A 19,144-nucleotide genomic window follows, 5' to 3' on the forward strand; every position below is an offset into this window, starting at 1 on the left:
TTGAAGGGTTATTTTTTCTTCATAATACAAAACCCTTAGAATTTGAAGGAACTCAAAAATTGTATTGGAGGAAATCATTAAATACATTAAAATCAACACGTTTTTCAATAGTTCATAAGACGTTAATTTTGATTTATCTCATTGCCATATCAAATAATATATGATTAATGTCATATTTTGTAGACATGATCTATATTATAATATGTTTCAATCAAACGGTGATTTTGTAAAACGGTTATCTAGTATAGAATTATCTGAAAAATTGTTGTAAGCACATATGAGAAGGCTGAAAAACACCAGTAAAAGACATAAATGCCCCCACGGTAGTTAACTGCCGATGAATTAAAAACACGGCTGCAGTTATTTGCTGAGGAAAACTTCGGCAGTTGGAAATTGCAATTAATGTCATAATGATTCAATTTCAACCAATATCAACCAATCATTACTTGTCAAAAAAAATAAATCAACCAATCATTAAATTTTTTTTAGTCAAACGATTTTAGTCACTTGAACATGAAAATTTATTAAATTTGTAACTGTTATCAATTAATAAAAATAACAAGGTATCAATAACATTAATTTCACATTATTCATTCGTGCTCATGCAAACGTCTTGTGTTGTTGTGTGTAATAACTTCAAGTAGCTTCCGATAGTTATAAACAAGTAATGGATTGAAATATGAGTAAACTAGGTATATAACCCGTGGGTTGCACGGGTTTGATTAGAATACATAAAATATGTTTATAAATGAGAAAAATAATAGTTTTGGTTAATTAGTATAATCACTTATATAATTTAGTGACAAAATTTGTTTTAAAATTATATAAAAAAAATAAGAGAATTGTTTAGAAGACAATGTTTATTGGTTTAGATAGTAAATTTGATAAATATATGTTTTCAAGACGATTAATATAGTTGTTCTCGGTCCCATAATTTTGAATAACTTTAGGTGATAAATATTTTTTTTATTGAATATAATAAATTTGAATATTTGATAGATCTATTGAATTATTCTTTGATTTAAAAAATTACTATTAAAATATTTTAAAATTTTTCTCACATCAACTGAATATAGAATACATGGAATAGATAAAAATTATTTTTAACATAGACGATGTGTCATTCATTTGTATTAGAAATTAAAGTCAAAATCATAAAATAAAATAGAGATTGTAGTTAATGGTTTAAATTTATTTTTGTTGAATTGTTTTTCTTAATGAATTGTCCTACCCTTTATCATCAATAAATTTTAATCTTTACCATATACATTCATTTAGTGTTTCCTACGCAAGCAACTGCATATGTGTAACTTGCATCATATTCTTCAACCATGCTTCTCTATATCTTTCTTATTATTTTTTATGAAAAAATAGTTGACATTTGTCTTGACATTTATAAACTAAAATAGTGTTTTTTTTATATATGTAAGATATAGTCTTCCATATTTAATTTGTAATATTTGAATGAAAACAGATTGAACTTTTACTTCCTCATGTTCTACATTGTTGATATTTATATAAAGATTCTATTTTTAGACTATACAAAAAAAAAGTAGTTTTAATTTATTCCGTCACTGAGTAAATTGAGTCATATCATAAAAATCCAAAAATAAAAGGGGCTAAATTATTCAGTCACCGAGTAAATTGAATCATATCATAAAAATCAATGAATAGTCAAGAAATGAAGAATGAAAAAGAGGAGAGAAAAACTATAATATAAATATTTTCTTGAATAAATATAAAATATTTTATAAAATTATATTGATCATTTTATTGTCATTTGTACTATTTTTCTACTAATATCGTTTTACCATTCAATACTATGTTCTATTATATTTTTTCATTCAATATCATGACAAAAACATATTCATATTTTTAGTTTTGGTTAATTAGTTTACCATTCAATATCTAATAATATTTTTCTACTAAAAAATGTAAATGACAACATTTCATGACAAAAATATATTCTTTCAAAAAAAAAAAAAAAGACAACAAGAAAATATTGTCACATCCACGTTGAGGAATAAAATAAAAAAGTTAGAAAAGTAAACTAATAAGCAATATATCGATAAAAAAAAAAAAAGTATAGCCAAAATATTTTTCTAATCTAAGTAATTTGAGTCTCTATCATATCATTGATTAGAAACCAATGAATAATCATGAGATATGCAAATAAGTAAACTAATAACCAATGAATGTATATTTTGCATATTTCTTATTAGCCTAATCAATGTTATTCATTATTGATTAAAAGACTAATAAGAAATATGCAAAATATACATTAAAAGGGGGTGTACAGTTTCACCTTTCATTAGTACAGCAACATTCACTCATTTTACTTGGGATAATGATACATATTCTAAAATAGTTAATTGAAAGTTACAATGTGAAGCAAGCAAATGAGTGTACACAATATACGAATTAAAATCTCACGTTAATGTAATTGAATAGCAACATATATACACAACAGTTAACTAAAGAATATAAAAAGTCACCAACTAAATAAGAATGAATGAGATTTTTTTGTTTCTAAGAGAAGGTGTGGAGCTATTTTAGATGTGCCACATTAGCACAATGGAAGCATAAGAACAATCCAAGGTTCTATTACAAAGATATATAGATAGATAGATAGAGATCCGAAGGCAATTTCCATTATACTTATAAAGATGATTAATTTGTATAATCTCTTCAATTTTGGAACGCCTATACATGCAATCGTTAGAACGGGGGCTTTAAATCAGCCCTATATATAATAGCACAAAAGGAGATACTATACTATAATACAGTGAAATAAGAAGGGGTGGCCGATTTTTGTAACTTAAGTTTAACTACATCATTACCATCATCATTCTCCATTATTAATTATTAGATTAGATAGAATTTGAGAGGGATTAAGTCCTTTTTTTTCTTCTTCTTAAATGTTAGGTAAGAAAAAAAAATTAGAGGAAGCTTATGTAATATATTGACATTCAATGTTACACTAATTAATTTAAGTGGAATGAAAAGTTTTCAAGAGAGTGGAAAGTTTTAAGGGGTGGAAAGTTGTCTAGTTACATGAGAATAATTACATAAGCTTCTTCACAAAGTTTACATGAGAATGACTCAAGTTTACTTTACATCATAGAAGAAAAGACATGAACATATAGATAAATAAACAGATAGAAAGATATGGAGGATTTCAAAGCAATTCTTGTGAGGTAACAAATATTAGTAGACAAATAAAAACAATAAAACAAACAATTTTATATACTTATACATTAAAATTCATGTAATTAAATAGGTGATAAAATACAAACCTTGTTGCAAAGGAACTCTCTCATATCTAATTCCAAAAACAACGAAAAACACGTTGAAATACAGAACGTAAAGACAATAGGAGTTTTACCATGCAATGTATGGAGTGAAATATACAGCTATATCATAGACCGGGAAAATAAATAAAAGGAATGAGATAATGACTAAAAAGTAGATATAATTTCGTTGGAATAATTTCAGATATTACAAAAAGTTAGTTGATAAATATAACCATCCACCATATTACAAAATCAACAAAAATAGTTAACATAAAAGTCAAAAGATCATCGATACAAAGTTAAACTAAAATCATAATGAAAAAACTTCTATTTTAATGTATGATGATAACCACCTTTTCACATAAGAAGCACCCTTTCAAAAACTGTCCTTTTTCGAAAACCCTACAAAGAAAGGATATCCATTAGATAACAAAATATTAGAAAGAAATGTACATGAAGTTGGAAGAGAAAAATAAAAACTACCAAAAAAAAGAAATTGGTAATATAAATACGATATACCTTATGGCTTATGCATGTGTTTGAATGAAATATGGTTATCCCATGGTTATTTCATGGGATAGACAAAAATCCACCTCCTTCATTCTCCTCCAAATATTCTTCACCCTTTGGAAAAATGAGTAATCAAGTTTTTGCATGTTCTTGCAATGATTTTTATAGAAAATAAAATTATGCACTAAATTTGTTCAATTTGTAGGTTATCAATATAAAATAATGAGTAGTGGAAAGAGCTAAATAAATTAATTGGAAGTTACATAATAATTTGTAGGTTATAAATAAAAAAATGAGTAGTGGAAAGAATCACACAAATTAATTGGAAGTTACATAATAAAGAAGGCAATGGAAGTTACATAATAAAGAAGGCAAAAATGAAGGAAAAAGAGAACCACATGATGAATGCTTAGAAAATTAGTTAGAGAGGGGGGCATTGGTGAGGTGATACATAGAAAAAATGTAGCTTAGAATATATAGATATATAGATAGATAGATAGATAGTTAACTAAACTATGTGTGTCTGTTGTATGATAAGTATGCTACAAAAGAAACTTATTTAACGTGATTTTTATTTTGAGGAAAACGTATCAACATGATATTAATGTTTGAGGAAAATTATTATAATTATGTGAATGTCTACGAAGGAATATGTGTTAGAGACAAATGAATAATGTGAAGTTAATGTTATTGATACCTTGTTATTTTTAATAATTGATAATAGTTTACGAATTTAATAAATTTTCATGTTTAAGTGACTAAAATCTTTTGACTAAAAAAAAGTTACAAATTTAATCATTGGTTGATATCGGTTGAATTTGAATCATTATGACATTAATTGCAATTTCCTCGGCAGTTAATTGTCGAAGTTTTCCTAGCAGTTAACTGCAGCCGTGATTTTAATTCCTCGACAGTTAACTGCCGTGGAGGCATTTACATCTTTTACTGGTGTTTTTCAGTTTTATAATATGTGTATACAACAATTTTCAATTATATGAGGTGTCATATTATAAGTTTATGTTAATAAGTTTGCACATCTTAGCAAGTTTAAGTATAAGGCAAATGTTATATGAACAACCAAAAAGGTTGTCCACAACGTCTCTTTCTACCATTTGCTATATAAATCCAGTTTTTTAATTATGTTGGTTTGCGTGCCAGGCTTAATTGTTTCACATGAAAGTTAACGGTGTGAAAAAAGTTGTGGGTTTTTAGTTGTCAATATAACACTCCTTTAAGTATAAACATGAGATTCCTTAAAAAAAAAAAACATGAGGATTGATCCTAAAAATAAACACATGAATATTGAACAATGCCAGTAGAGCATCCTAAAATACTTAAAAATTAAAACTAGACAAACGGTTGTTACTCATCTTGTCTTGTCGATTTTTTTGTGTCTGAGGTTCAAACTCAAACTCTACGTATATTATGTAATGTTCTTACCAATCGGGTAAGCTCTTGAGGACGTCTTGTCGATTATCAATTAATATTATGTGCTCATATTTAACGATGAATAAATAAAACCAAAACATTCATCTTCGTTCTAATAAAAGGAAAATGATATTGTACCATTTAAACTTCACAGTACAATTACATGGAAGCGACTTAAAGCTTCAAACTTCAAAGGATATAATTGATCTAGCTACAAAACTAAAACATTGTATAATATCAAAAACCTCTGTGTTTGTCCTAACAAAAGGAACGGTACAATTACATGCAATGCTGTCTCAACTCTAAAACCTTGAACGTGTTACCTTTCTCCATATTCAGTACAACCGAAATCACTTCCATATGCAACACATAACAGAGAAATCTGATAAGACCATGTTACGATATAAAAATCAAGAACATATATTCTATTATATAAAAAAAATAAATATAGAACTTACAGAGTGTACGTAGTTGTATAAATTTTAAGAGGAGGAAATATTAATTTGAGCTCCACGTCCTGCACTTAAACGAGGTTTTGGTGGCCTTTTGAAAGCTCGTGATATTATGGATGATGTTACTTCACCATCATTCTCAATGGTACGATATTGAATTTTTTCAGCTGTTGGATCAAGACCAAGGCATTTGGAGAAAGCTTTCACTACTTGTTCAATGAAATGGCATGCTGAATCTCTTTCTCTCTGCACCGTATCCATGTTTTTCCTCTTCTTTTGCAGTCTCGATCTTCTCTCTCTGATGATGTATTTCACTACAATTGTCTAGTCTAGTTTAGTGTGTAGCTAAGCGGTTTAAATATAGGGTCCTGCTAACCGGTGCCTCCGGGGCACTGGTTAAGCATACCATAAAGGATAATTATTACTATAAAAGGAAACTGTGTTTGATTTTATTATAAATTAATTACATAATTTCAATGCATTAACTACTATGTAATTTCCCTTTTCATATCCTTAACCAGTGCTCCGAAGGCACCGGTTAACATTTCTCGTAAATATAAATATAACAAGCCGCTTTGAATTTGGAAGATCTCTAGTAAGAGACACCTGCCACAAAATGTGTCTGTGTGTGTCTATAGTTTAACCGTATTAGATTTTGTATGATGCATTGTACTTGGGCATGGAAATAAAAGATCTGACAACAATGCCTGTAGTTTACTCTAGACCATATTTGTTTGACTAACTTGGAAATTATTGATAAACACCCAAAATCTTTTGACACTCAAAAGAAAGAGATACAAAGTTGATGCAATACATATCATATGTTGGGAGATATTCTAATATTTTGATGTTCATGGTTTTTTTTTTCTTTTTTTTCTTTTATAGTGGCCGGGATTCAAACATCAAACCTTACATATATTATGTATTGTTCTTACCAATAATTGAGCTAAGCTCTCGTGGACCCTTTCATATTTTGTTTTAAAATCCTAATATTTTTTGGAAGAATTTTTTATTATATTTTAATTTTTCCTGCTACACAAATTCAAAATTTTAAATGAAACACATAAGTTGATTTAAAAGTAGAGATCGAAAGTGGAGATAGAAAACTTTACAAACCAAAAATCAAGAGAAAAATTTATACAGATTAAAATGAAAAGTTGAAATATTTATAGAGATCAAACTAAAAACTATTAAAAATACATAAAATAACTGCAAGTTGCACTTTATCGAGAGAAAAAAATCTTTATAAACATCACAATTATTATAAGACTAAGAAAGAACTAATTGCATAATTAAAAGAAAAATTTATACAGAATAAAAAGGCACAAAACCATTTCTATCAAGTGCTCTTCAAATAATAAAGGGGCGGTGTCTAAATCCTGTATTGGTGCTAGAAAAAAAAATGTTGGTCGGTGTGACGGTACCGTATCCATATCAATCACATCATGCCTAATCAGCATGCATTTGGTTTTATATACAAAATTTGACAAAATATTTTCGATTTTCATTAAATTATCACTATTACCAAACTAACAAAAACAAAATTCTCTTAACATTTTGAGTTTTGACAATGTTAATTTTGTTAAATTGTGGAGCAAGGAAGCTTTCTTTCTTCGAGCAAAAATAGGAAAAATCAATCAAAGGAAATGATTAAATAACAACCCTTCCTCTTTTTTTTTTTTATTCCACGAATGATATTTACAATAATCTACAAAAGCATAATTTTTACACTCAACTTTCTTTCCTTTTTCTACATTTCTGGTTCGATGAAGAATCAGACGTGGAATCAAGACCAAAACATTTGAGAAATGCTACAGTGGCTAATTGGAAAAAATGGCAAGTGTGGGAACTCGGTGTTGAAGACTCCCCCTCATTAACCTCTCCACTTCTCATGTTTGAACATGTTGCTATTTCACTTGGGTTCTGTCCATCCTGCTAAAAAACCAAATGTACCATCAATTCACCTACCTCGAATTATAATGCATAATCATTTTTTTTTCTTTCTTTCTTAGGTACAATAATGCCCAATCTTCTAATGTAAAGATAATCATTTTCCTAAAATAATAAGTACTACCAAATAAGCAAAAATACTAGCATCATGTTTGTTGGGTAGGATAAGAGGGCCAGTGTCGTGGCTCCACATCCTTTTCCTAACAGGATAAAGTCCAATAGAAGAATTATTGGATGAATAATTATCTACTCACATATAAGAGCATAAATTTAGCCAGAAATTGTAAATTTTTATATGGGAAATGCTAACTTATGCCTCAAGGGCGGCACAAGTTAATGAATCAAAAGTGGAAATATTCTGTTGTAATAAATGCATTTGAATTTAATTTATTCATTTTTGATTAATTGAATGTACAAAATTTAAGATAATGCTTCTACTTCCTTCAAAAAAAAAGATAATGCTTCTACTTTTTGTTGCTTAATATATGCCCTTAGGACACAAGTTAACGTGACCCTTCTTTTATATATATATAGAAACATAGCAATGTACATATGCAACACTATTCCAATTTCATAGAATACTACTTCGGTCAAAAAAATAAATTACGCAAGAACTTAACCTTGGAATTTTAAGGTATGTTTTTTGTTTTTGAATAAAATTTTATGTTCCTCCTTCACAACTTTCTCAGAAATGGTTGTAAAAGAGTTCGTTAGTATCACTTTAATTAATAAATAAAAAATTCATAAATTTAACACAAATCCTCTTTACCAAGCCAAGTATTCTAAAAGCCATCAAACTTGTCAAACAATAAATGAGAAAAATAGCTCTTTTTCTCAAACATTTCATGATGTTTTGATTTCTTAATATGTGTAAAATATAAAAACTATACGCTTTATCTAATAAATTAATTTTATTTTTTTTTGTGGAAAATAAATTAACTTTTTTTAATATTATAAAGACAAAACGCGCATTATGGAATCCGTGCGTTAATTATGTTTTAACTCTACAATCTTTTAGATTAGTTTGATCTATGGTGAATCTGGCTACAATCTTTTTTAGTAGATTAGTAGTACTGGTATGAAAATATATTATGCATTTAAGATACTACTAAAAAAAACTTATGAATCTCTTCACCGAATGAAAGTAGTTAATAACAATATCTTCAAAAGACAAAAAAAAAAAAAAAAAAGAGAATATAACACAATAAATAAATAATAAAAAAAAACTATGGCATACTTGAATTTGTTGGCACAAGATTGAAGAAAAATTAGGTAAAACTAACCTGCTGCGTAGTAATATTGCGTTGTTGAAGGTTAGTTGAAACAGGGGCAATTGAGTAATTTTTTGTTGAGTCAATATGTTGAATCTCATCGAAAAGAAAGCCTTTAGAAGAGGCGGAGGAAGTTTCCGGCAAGACCTCGGTGGCGGCGTCATCGTCGTCGAAGATGAATATATAAAAGAGTGCAAGGAGGAGAAAGAGGACAATTAGTTGAATCCAAATCAACCATGGAATTCTATAGCTCTCTCTTATGAACTCGTCTAACATGTTAATTAATGATTATTAACATAGGATTTGATTTGTGATAATAAAAAAATTATGAACGGAGAGAAGAAAGAAAGGAAGGAATTATGAGAAGTTTTGGTTGAGTTGAATTGAAGTGGAAGATACGTTAAAGTCTAGAATAAGGAAAATGAATGAATATTAAAGTCATAAAATAAACAAGTTAAAATGACACATATGAATGAATGATCACGAGTCACGCGTGTTTCTACGCGTCGTATGCAATTTGCAAACCTTGTTTGTTTTTTTACGAGAAAAAAAAATATGATGGCTATTGGCTCCTCGTAATGTGTTTCACATGTGTTTACTTGTCTTGTGTTGAAATCGGTGTGCCGTTGGTGGGTGACGGTAACATGAAAACAACTTTTTATTTTGGGTGAAGAAAGTTGAAAGGAACTCAATTTTAATTATCTCAAGGGCTTTTATTTTTGAAAAATTTTAGTTGATGAAATTTTTTATGATCAAGGGCTTTTATTTTTGTATTTCCTTTACAAAGGTTTTGAATATTAAGAAAAGTTGGTTGAATGATAAATTTGTCACAAATGTATAATGTTAATTTTTCACCTTTCAAAATACATTTATAATATTAATAAGGGTAAGAGAATTATATATAGCAAATAAAAAAGTATCACGGAAATGTCACGGTAGTGTATTTGCTAAACACGTTTTCCTATTATATGACATTAATTTCCGGCCAATAAGAAATTTATAGTTGGAACCTCTTGGTGATCAATTCTAGATAGAATCTATCTAGATGAATAACAATGCTTTAAGGTTTTATTTGTGAGTTTGAAGGAAATAGAAGGGAGGGGTATGAAAAAAAGAAGGAGAAAGTAGAAGAAATATATGACATTAAAAGGAGAAGGAGAGTTTATTTTTCTTTATAATACATGATCATCTTTATATGGGGAATTCAAAAATTGTATTGGGGAGAGTTTTATGAGAGTTTTGGAGGGTTCGTATGAATTCTTCAAATTCAAACTATGCAATTATAATATTCTTGAAATTTCCTTAAAAAAAAATATTCTTGAAATTAAAAATATATTAATATTAAACATTAATTTATCATTCTTTAAAAAATTACTTTTAAAAAATATGAAAGATTTTACTATTTTTTTCTATATTTCCAACCTTCCAAACTCTTTCCTTCTCCTCCACTCCAAACTTCCAAACAAAGCCTATGAATATACTTGTGGGTAGTCTTATATTTAAATGCACCAACATATTCTACATTAAATAAATCTACTACTATCAAGCATCAGTGAATTAAATGAGGGATATAAATATTTTTTAAACAATAAATATATCTTGAAAGTTTTAAATACACTTATCAAGGCATCAGTGCATTCACAATTATCACAAACATAAAGTGAAAGATATTGAATTGAAAGTAATGCAATTAATATCAATTAGAATGTACAATTAGAGAAAAGATGATTATAGTGCATCCAAATGCAGAATGGGTTGTTCATTTTAGGACATTTTTTTGACAAATAGTCCATCGTTGTGTGACAGAAGGAGTGTATATAAAAAAGAGTGAATGCTCATTTTAATCCATGAGAAAATTAACAAGACCTAATTTAGTCCATGAAAAAAAATAAAAGCAATTTTTAGTCCATGTGAAAAGAAAATCGGGAAAAGTCGGTCTTTTTCCTCTTTACATTTTGTTTGATTGACAAATGAAATATTGAGGAAAGAAAAGAAAATGAAAAGAAGATATTATTGAGATATAGAAGAAATATGAGTATTAATATCCTTAAACAAAAACTTGATATAAAAATAAGTATTTTACTACAATCAGTGAAAATTACAAGATATAAAAATAAAGAAAATAAAAAATATTTTATAACAATACATCAAAGCTTTTATACAATTTAATAAATTAATTGTAGAGTGAAGAACCATTTTAATCCCATAAAAATTTACAAGAAGACCCAACTTAGTCCTTGAGAAAAATAAAATAACTTTTAGTCATTGAAAAAAATAAATAATAACAACTACTCTTAGATTTAAATTAATTGACTCGCTTAAAAAAAGATGTGATCAGTATTAATTAAAATATTTAAGTGAATAAAATGTGTTTAGTTATATAAAAATAATAAATCTTTGAGTCAAAATGTAAAAATTAGCTTATATCTTTGACTACTAATATCTGTAATTATCTATCACAAAAAAGTATAATAAAAATTGATATCTTAAAATAATCAATGAAAAAAGTTGAACAACATAGTATATGATAACCTTTGTCTTCGTATATATTAATACAAAAATATGTTAAATAGATTATGTGAATAGTACACATGGTCAAACAACAACACTTAAAAACAAAAGGGGGTTAGTTGATATAAAAAGTATTTTTTTTTTTTTTTTATTGAAAAAGCTAGAATGAAATTTATTAAAATCGCAATGAATCTTAATCAGCATAAGGAGTGCTAGCCTAGGAGTCATAAAGTAGCAACATACAAAGGATAGAAGGGGAGCCCCAAATGGAAAATCCATACACTTGTGAATAAAAAAAAAAATCCAAAAAACCTATAGAAAACGTGTCCTAACAAAGGGCTATCTCCGAAATCAATAAATAGAAACATCAAAACAAAGCTAACACCACGATCAACGAAACAACATAAACAAAAGTTGTACCAAAATCCTCAAACATTGTCACAAGTGCCACAAAAACAACTTCCACCACCCACTCGCACACAACCCCTGAACATCAAATTAAAAACCTACACAACAACCAACAACCTTTGAAAAACAGCCGATAATAAAACCCTAAACACCACCATTAGCTCTCCCAAGCACCTTCATCCAAAACACACCTCACAAAGAACCGCAAAAGGCAACCAAAAACCCTTGTACCATCATACAACAAGGAAAAAACATAACCATCACTAACCACCACCAAAAACCACCACAAACATCAACACCACTACCTCCGCCGTCACCAAAACTACCATTGACCACCACAAAAAACCACCATTAACCCTCACCAAAAAGCAACACCAACCACCACGCACAGCAACACCAAAAACCACCACAAGCACCACCACTAAAAACCACCACGAGCTCCGCCACAAAAGACCCAAAATCAGCACCACCATAAAAATTGTCATGAAGCACCACAAACCAACACAACCAAAGATTCATCGAAATCATAACAGTTGATATGATAAAATTTTATAAACTCATGAGTATTTTCAATGTATCAGCATGAATGTAGTATTTTATAACATAATTGTTTTTATTTTTATTTTTTTATATATATGTTTATTTATATGCAAAAATCAATTCAAATATTTGCACTGTTCCAATTGCGGATTGCGGATTTTATGAGCTTATATGCGTGGGCACAAATTTGTATGTCTCATTATTTTGTAATTGATATATAAAGTAGGTATATTAAAATTTTGAAAACTTGTTAGTATTTTTAAAATATCAATATAAATGTAGTATTTTTTTTAAATAATTATTTATTTAATAAATGTAGTATATAGAAATGCTAGGGACACACTCCCTAACACACTCTTTTAACACACTCCACTCATATTCAGCCACCTCACCAACTTTTTCAATGCCTTTACCTGCTCACCGGTAGTGCAAGTAACATTTTTTTAATTATTTTAATCTTTTTTGTATTATGAATTTAATTTAATTTTTGGTTGTCTTCTCCAAGGCTCCCAGTCGTCGCAGATCAGACATGAACTACAACGGGAAAGTTGAATCGATTTTGGCATGTGGTACCATTCCTCTCATGAAATAAATCTGATTACATAAGTTTTATGAAAGACGTAGATCTATGTATACAATTTCCTAAATGCTTCACCAATTCTCAAGATCCTTGTGGATCAGAAAACAAAGTTGTTTTAGTCACTATGATGTGTTGTTAGAGAAGAGGAGAAAAGTTAAAAATTCAATGTAGTGGTGGTGGTTTTGGCATAAATAAAGTTTCGTTTTTAGAGACACCATGATAGTTTATTTCATTGTTTTTAAAGGAATGGTAGTTTAACATTGTTAATGATTTCTAGAATGAAAATTTTCGAAAACAATTAGAATCATACAACCTCACATGTCCATATGAGAAACAGAGGGCATTCAAGAAGGAATAAATCTATGTAGGATGACTGTTCTGTTCTCACCGATAGTGGGTGACAGTTTGAAACTCAATAATTAAAAAAATAAATAAAGTGTTAAAAGGTAAATAACAAGTAACCGGTCAAGATCATTGAAAAAGTTGGTGAGGTGGCTGAATATGAGTGGAGTGTGTTAGAGAGTGTGTTACTGTAACGCCTCAGATTTTGATCCAATACATTACTCCTAATTCATTCTCATTTTCAAAAATTACTACTATTTTTTTTTTTTCATCAATAATAAATTCTTAGCAAAATCTATACAAAATTCTTAACATCATTTAACTAAAATTCTTAAAATAATTATCCTTCAAAAATTTATTCTAAAGTTACAATTCAATCAAAAACCCAACTTGTTCCCCGTACGCACTTCAAGCAAAAACACCAAAGTATAGACCATCTCTTCTTTAGTACCTAAAATATTAGTGTAAGGGTCAATTTCCTTATCCAAATTGGTTCATACTCAAAGCACCATAAACAATGTCATAAAATAGATAGTATCAAAACTTATCAATAAAAAAAAATTAAGAAAAAATACATTCAAGTCATATTCTTCAAAGTAAGGTTCACACACATCTTATTTGCAATAAAATAGTTTTAAGTCAATAATCAATCACATGTATACAACAGACTCAATGCAATTATGCGTAAGATGCATGCTCTTATAACTATATGATCCAGATATAATTCCTGCCACTAAGGCATCCACACAGAATATAATTGCAATTCGCGTCATTAAGGTATCCACACAGAATATAATTGCAATTCCCGCCACTAAGGCACCACACAGATGCATATGTCATGTATGATCATGAAAATACTAAAACCCGCCACTAAGACACACCAAAAAGAGAATCAAACTTCATATCATAGACACACATATTTCATGAATAATAAGCAAGCACCAATTTTATAGTCCATCAAACTTAGCTGCACAAGCATTCAAAATAGGAAAGCACAATATCACTAAATATAGCTATATGACTATCTAGTTGCCAAATCCTACAAAAGTGTCTCCCAAGTATGAATAGAATGGCCGTAAATGATAAATAATAAGACTGTGGTATATTTTCTCTAAACAATGATTAGCCACACATATACTTAAACTCAGACTTCTATTCTTTTAAGAAAGATTTGAAGTACCGTATCATAATCATAATATCATTATTTCTAAAATTTATATCATTTTCATAAAACTCACATTTCCATTTTTTTTCCTTTTTCTAATTTATCAAAAATCTAACATCTCTTTCCCTACATCACAAGAACATATCAAGCATAATAATATAAAACAAACCAGTTCACATCACATCCACATACACAACTTTCACATAAAACATAATTAAGAATAATTTTTACCATAAAAATACATTTTAATTATTTTTCTTTTTATAAGACAAGCATTGCTACCACTATTTAATGACACAGCCCTAACACTTAATATGGACGTATGAGAAAAAGCCCTTACCTCGAAAGGCTTACTTCATAACAATATACTTCTAGTTCCACTCAAAGAGCTATTTGCAAGAAAGGAAGGACTCGAAACTTCAAAAAGGAGACCTAGTATTAGGGTCTAGTATTAGGATCAAAGTGGAGACAAGAGGAACAAGAGAAAAAAATAATGAGAAGGTCTTGCCTTGGATTTACACGCAAATTGAAGGAAAATAAAACTTGTGAATTTATTTTCAATGAGCAAGTGAGTCATTGAGGGAATATTAAAGGAGACTGAAGTTAGAGAGATAGATGTTATATATATATATGAGTGAGGGGCAGCGCCAACATGAAGTGAAGAAATGGGAGTATATCTCAAACAAGCGTTTTCTCCAAAAGGGTATAAAATTAAAATGAGAGAATTTGAGGGAGAGAATATGGCGTATTATACTGTTATATATGTGTTTAGAGACATAGGATGGAAAGTTGGGAGATAGTGGTGTGTGAACTGTTTTTACGGGTTAATGTATCAGGGGAAGTTGTGAAGGATTGATCGGCATCATTGAATTTGGAACCAGTGAAAAGGTCATTTACGAGGGAGAGAAAAGGTCACTATGCTGCTAGCTAATATTGAAATTGACATGGAAATTGTTACAAGAATAGAAGAATGGAGTTAAACGAAGTGGCAATTTTCGATATAAATTAGAACCCAACATATATATTATATAATATAAGCTTCGATAAGCACGGGTAAGTGAAGGAGAAAAATCAGTAGGAGTATGTGTTGCTCATGTGCAGATAAAACTGCAAGATATGTGCCAAATGACCGTTATTGTAGAGGAGAAAATTAAGGAAGGACTTGACACACATATGTGAGTGGTGGTTGTTGCTATTATCGAGCAAGACATGGCTAATAGGCTAATTAACAAGAGTAAACATGACTAATGAGGGAGACGTGTCTTTGACTCAGCAAACAAAAGGGAAGCATATGGTCAAATTAGTTGAATGAATAGAGGTCACCGCGAAAACTGTCATCTTCTTCAAGAGGTCACCGCGAAAGACCTGCTGGAGGCTTACCAGTTTTATGATTTTTAGTTCAGTTACAATTTAATCCTCAATTTGGTTGTTTATGCAGACTTAAAACATATATATTGAGTGAGGTATTTCGTATTTATTATTACTATAGACTCTTTAAATCATGCTCCTTATGTTGGCGCATACTTTAATTGGACATTTGGACTTCATCTGAATGCATTTTGATCAAATGATTCATAGCACTTTCGGTTTACTTGAATTGGTCTCTAATCTTGGTTAATCTCTTTTATACAGATTATTCTTCTTCCTAAAAGTTTGTTTAGGTTAGTTTATCATGTTTGCTTGGATTGGTATCCAAATTTTATGCCTTGATGCTGTTATGGACATATCAAATTTTAGTCTCGCAATTCTGTATTTTCCAGCACCAACTACAAATTAATTACAGATCAATTATAACTCATATTGTTGAGTGACAGACATGTTTTTTTGGACCAACCATCGTGACACTGCTATGTGTTTCACACAATTTCTGTTTCCCTTATTCTTTTTGTGTTTAATATGCCAATAAGATTTGAATTTGACAGTCCCCGCGAGCTTAGCTCAATTGGCAGGGACATTGCATAATTTATGCAGGGGCCGGGGTTCGAATCCCGGACACCCCACTTCTCCACATTTAAATGTGTGAGTTCTAGCTAGCCACTAGACTACTAGACCAAAAAAAAAAAAAAAAAAATTTGAATTTGTCACAGGCCTGAGAAACCACGCCTGCACAAAACAGGCGCAAAGCAGCTACCTGCAGAGGCCAAACCTCCCAGACAGCAGCTCCAACACTGCCCTAACAGAAGCCAGCAGTGCCCCCCACCACCTAAAACCCAGCAGCTCACAATTAGCTTAACAGACAAGCCTTCGGATTCCACTTCCATTCGTAAAGCATACAAATCGATGTTTTAATCCGAGACTACAACCAACGCCAAGATAATACTTTAATCTCCTCTACGAGTTCCCCTACCTCCCAATTCAAATTATTGAAAATTTTGTCATTTCTAGCTCTCCACAAAATCTACATAGTAGTAAGCCAAACTAGCCAAAGACCCTTCCGGATTTTCTTGTTTGTTTCCGTTCCACTCCAACACTCCCAATGAATGAAAAAATCCGGCGGAGTTATAAAGGAATTACCAAACCACCTCATCACCTCACCCCAAACTTCCAAGGCCACCTCACAGTGAATAAATAGATGACGGGCCGATTCGACCTCCTCATCACACATCACACAAGAATTAGGAGCATCCACCGGTAACACATTCCTAAACCTAAGAAAATAATTTCCAAGAGAAAGCTATTGCCTTAGAGGGTGCCGGACTTTTCCATAAATTAGAGAACACCATTCTTTCCTCTTCCCGCCATAAATCCTCCATTAAGAACAAATGTTCCAATTTTGAATAGGCCGATTTAACCGTGAATATCCCAAAATCTTTGAGCTCCCACCTCCACCTGTCCTCCTCGTCACTCCACGTCCTTCCCTCCAAATCCGCCAATAATTCCACCGCCAAATGGTCCTCCCAAACAAAAAGTGTTCTACGCCAAAGGAAAGTCCACTCCCCATCTGACACCAAATCTCCGATAGGAGCCTCCTTTTGGCTTGATAAGGAGTAAAGTCTAGGATATTTGAGTTTAAAGGGCATGTCACCACACCACTTAACCTTCCAAAAACTTGTATTTAAACCATTCCCCACTCTTCTTCGGAGCTCCGATGTGAACCACCTTTGTCCCCCAAACTTGTTTCTTGAAATTGAGATTTGTAACCTCATGATTCTAGTTCTGGGTATCTCTCACCTGTTAAATGCAACCCTTGTCCTGCTAAAGTCGAACGTGTTTCATATTGGAATGAAACAAGTCAATTCATCTTCTTGTTTATGTGGAATTGTTTTTATTTGCAACTTCTTATTGGAAATAATGGATATTGGTTGGTTGCCACCAATTGTGACAGTAAAATATAGCCTCAGTAGAAATTCAGTTCTAAATCTGGTTGCAGAGGAAAACAAAAACATGTAACAACAAAATTTAGGGTGTATTATTAGTGAATAACTTATTTTATTACAATTAGTGATAACAATTTGGTACTTATCCACTCTTTTGTATGAATAAGAGCAAACATAAGAACATAGGGTGTTTTGATTATAAAAAGAGTGCTAGTTTCTGGACCAAAAGGAAACCTTTCTGAGAAATGGATGCTAGTGTCCAACGATGGAGCTAGCTACTATGTTCAAATGTCTTTAAAGCCACTTTGGAAGGATCGTAGAAAAGAGACTTAGTTATTACTAAGCACTAAAAGAAAGGGGAATGAAGCATAACCTAATCACTTTGTCTCTTTATTTGCGTCAAATTAACAATTGCCAAGTCCCTGTGCTACTTAAATGTAACATAAAATCGCAGTCAATTGAGGTCGTTTACCCATATACATAGATTTTCTTGTTTTGGTTTTTTAACTTGGTTCATACTTCATACAAATGTTATTGTTGCTCCTTGAAGAAGTGGTTCCACCAATTTTGTTGAAATTTTTAGGGACATGAGTTATTGCAGACGTGGATTTGGACGAGTTCTTTGCTTTATACAACATTTATTTTCTTTGGACCCGTCTTCTTTTACCTTTTTATTGCTGCTGCTGCTTATCGAAAATCATGTGTGCCTGTAGTGCTGTTTATTGACTTCTGAGTACAAAAGTCTATAGGGAAACCTGCATATTGTGTGTTTCACAAATTCAGTTTCCCTCTTTCTTTTTGTGTTTAATATGCCAATAAGATTTGAATTTGACATCTGGTCATGAAAATTTTAGTTTCTTGGGCAGTACCGATTTTTATTTATTTTATTCTTGTTACAAATCTATGAACGGCTGAATTTTATGACTTTCAAAACATAGTAGCTTTGATGTAACTCAAAGATTGTATTCGTGCATCGATCAAACTATCATCCCTTTAAATGAATTACTACTACAAAAACTTATTCTCTAATCAAATTCTAGATTATTTTGCACATTTAATCACACAACCTTTAATCATCTTATGAATAAATTCCGAGAAATGATTATAACAACTATCTAAAGAAACACCCTTTCAAAAAAAGCTATCTAATGAAACAAAACTAATACAAGCTAATCCAATAACGCAGATGAGTTTAACCATGGTCTTGGGTTTGAATCCAGCCTTAGGCATTCAACAACGTCAAAACTAACTCTTATGAAGAGTTGCCGTCCATTTGAGTCTATGAGATTCGAGGGATTAGTATCCGCAAGCTACGTGCGGAGGATATATGATTTATGCTATAAAAAAAAAACTACTTTTTTCTATTTAAAGCATTAC

The 19,144-nt window shown here is 30.5% G+C and overlaps 1 protein-coding gene and 1 long non-coding RNA gene across 3 annotated transcripts; both read right to left on the bottom strand.

The window, feature by feature from the left end:
* Positions 1–5,337: 5,337 nt before the first annotated feature.
* On the bottom strand, positions 5,338–6,051 carry LOC11437952 (uncharacterized). Its single transcript, XR_005645448.1, has 2 exons — positions 5,690–6,051; positions 5,338–5,613 (listed from the first exon to the last, which is right to left on the bottom strand). It is a non-coding gene; the product is annotated as an uncharacterized lncRNA (long non-coding RNA).
* A 1,194-nt stretch (positions 6,052–7,245) lies between these two features.
* Positions 7,246–9,342, bottom strand: LOC11445276 (uncharacterized). 2 transcript variants are annotated; one of them, XM_024777746.2, is made up of 2 exons: positions 8,917–9,342; positions 7,246–7,615 (listed from the first exon to the last, which is right to left on the bottom strand). In XM_024777746.2, the coding sequence occupies exons 1-2, from the start codon at positions 9,178–9,180 to the stop codon at positions 7,415–7,417; spliced, it is 465 nt and encodes a 154-aa protein (XP_024633514.1). In that variant the 5' UTR covers positions 9,181–9,342; the 3' UTR covers positions 7,246–7,414. The 2 variants fall into 2 exon arrangements, with proteins under 2 accessions (XP_024633514.1, XP_003602478.2); XM_003602430.4 differs by having other exon boundaries at positions 7,261–7,618; positions 8,917–9,341.
* Positions 9,343–19,144: the final 9,802 nt, after the last annotated feature.

This window comes from Medicago truncatula, chromosome 3 (genome assembly GCF_003473485.1).
Source record: "Medicago truncatula cultivar Jemalong A17 chromosome 3, MtrunA17r5.0-ANR, whole genome shotgun sequence".
NCBI classification, from domain to species: Eukaryota; Viridiplantae; Streptophyta; class Magnoliopsida; order Fabales; family Fabaceae; genus Medicago; species Medicago truncatula.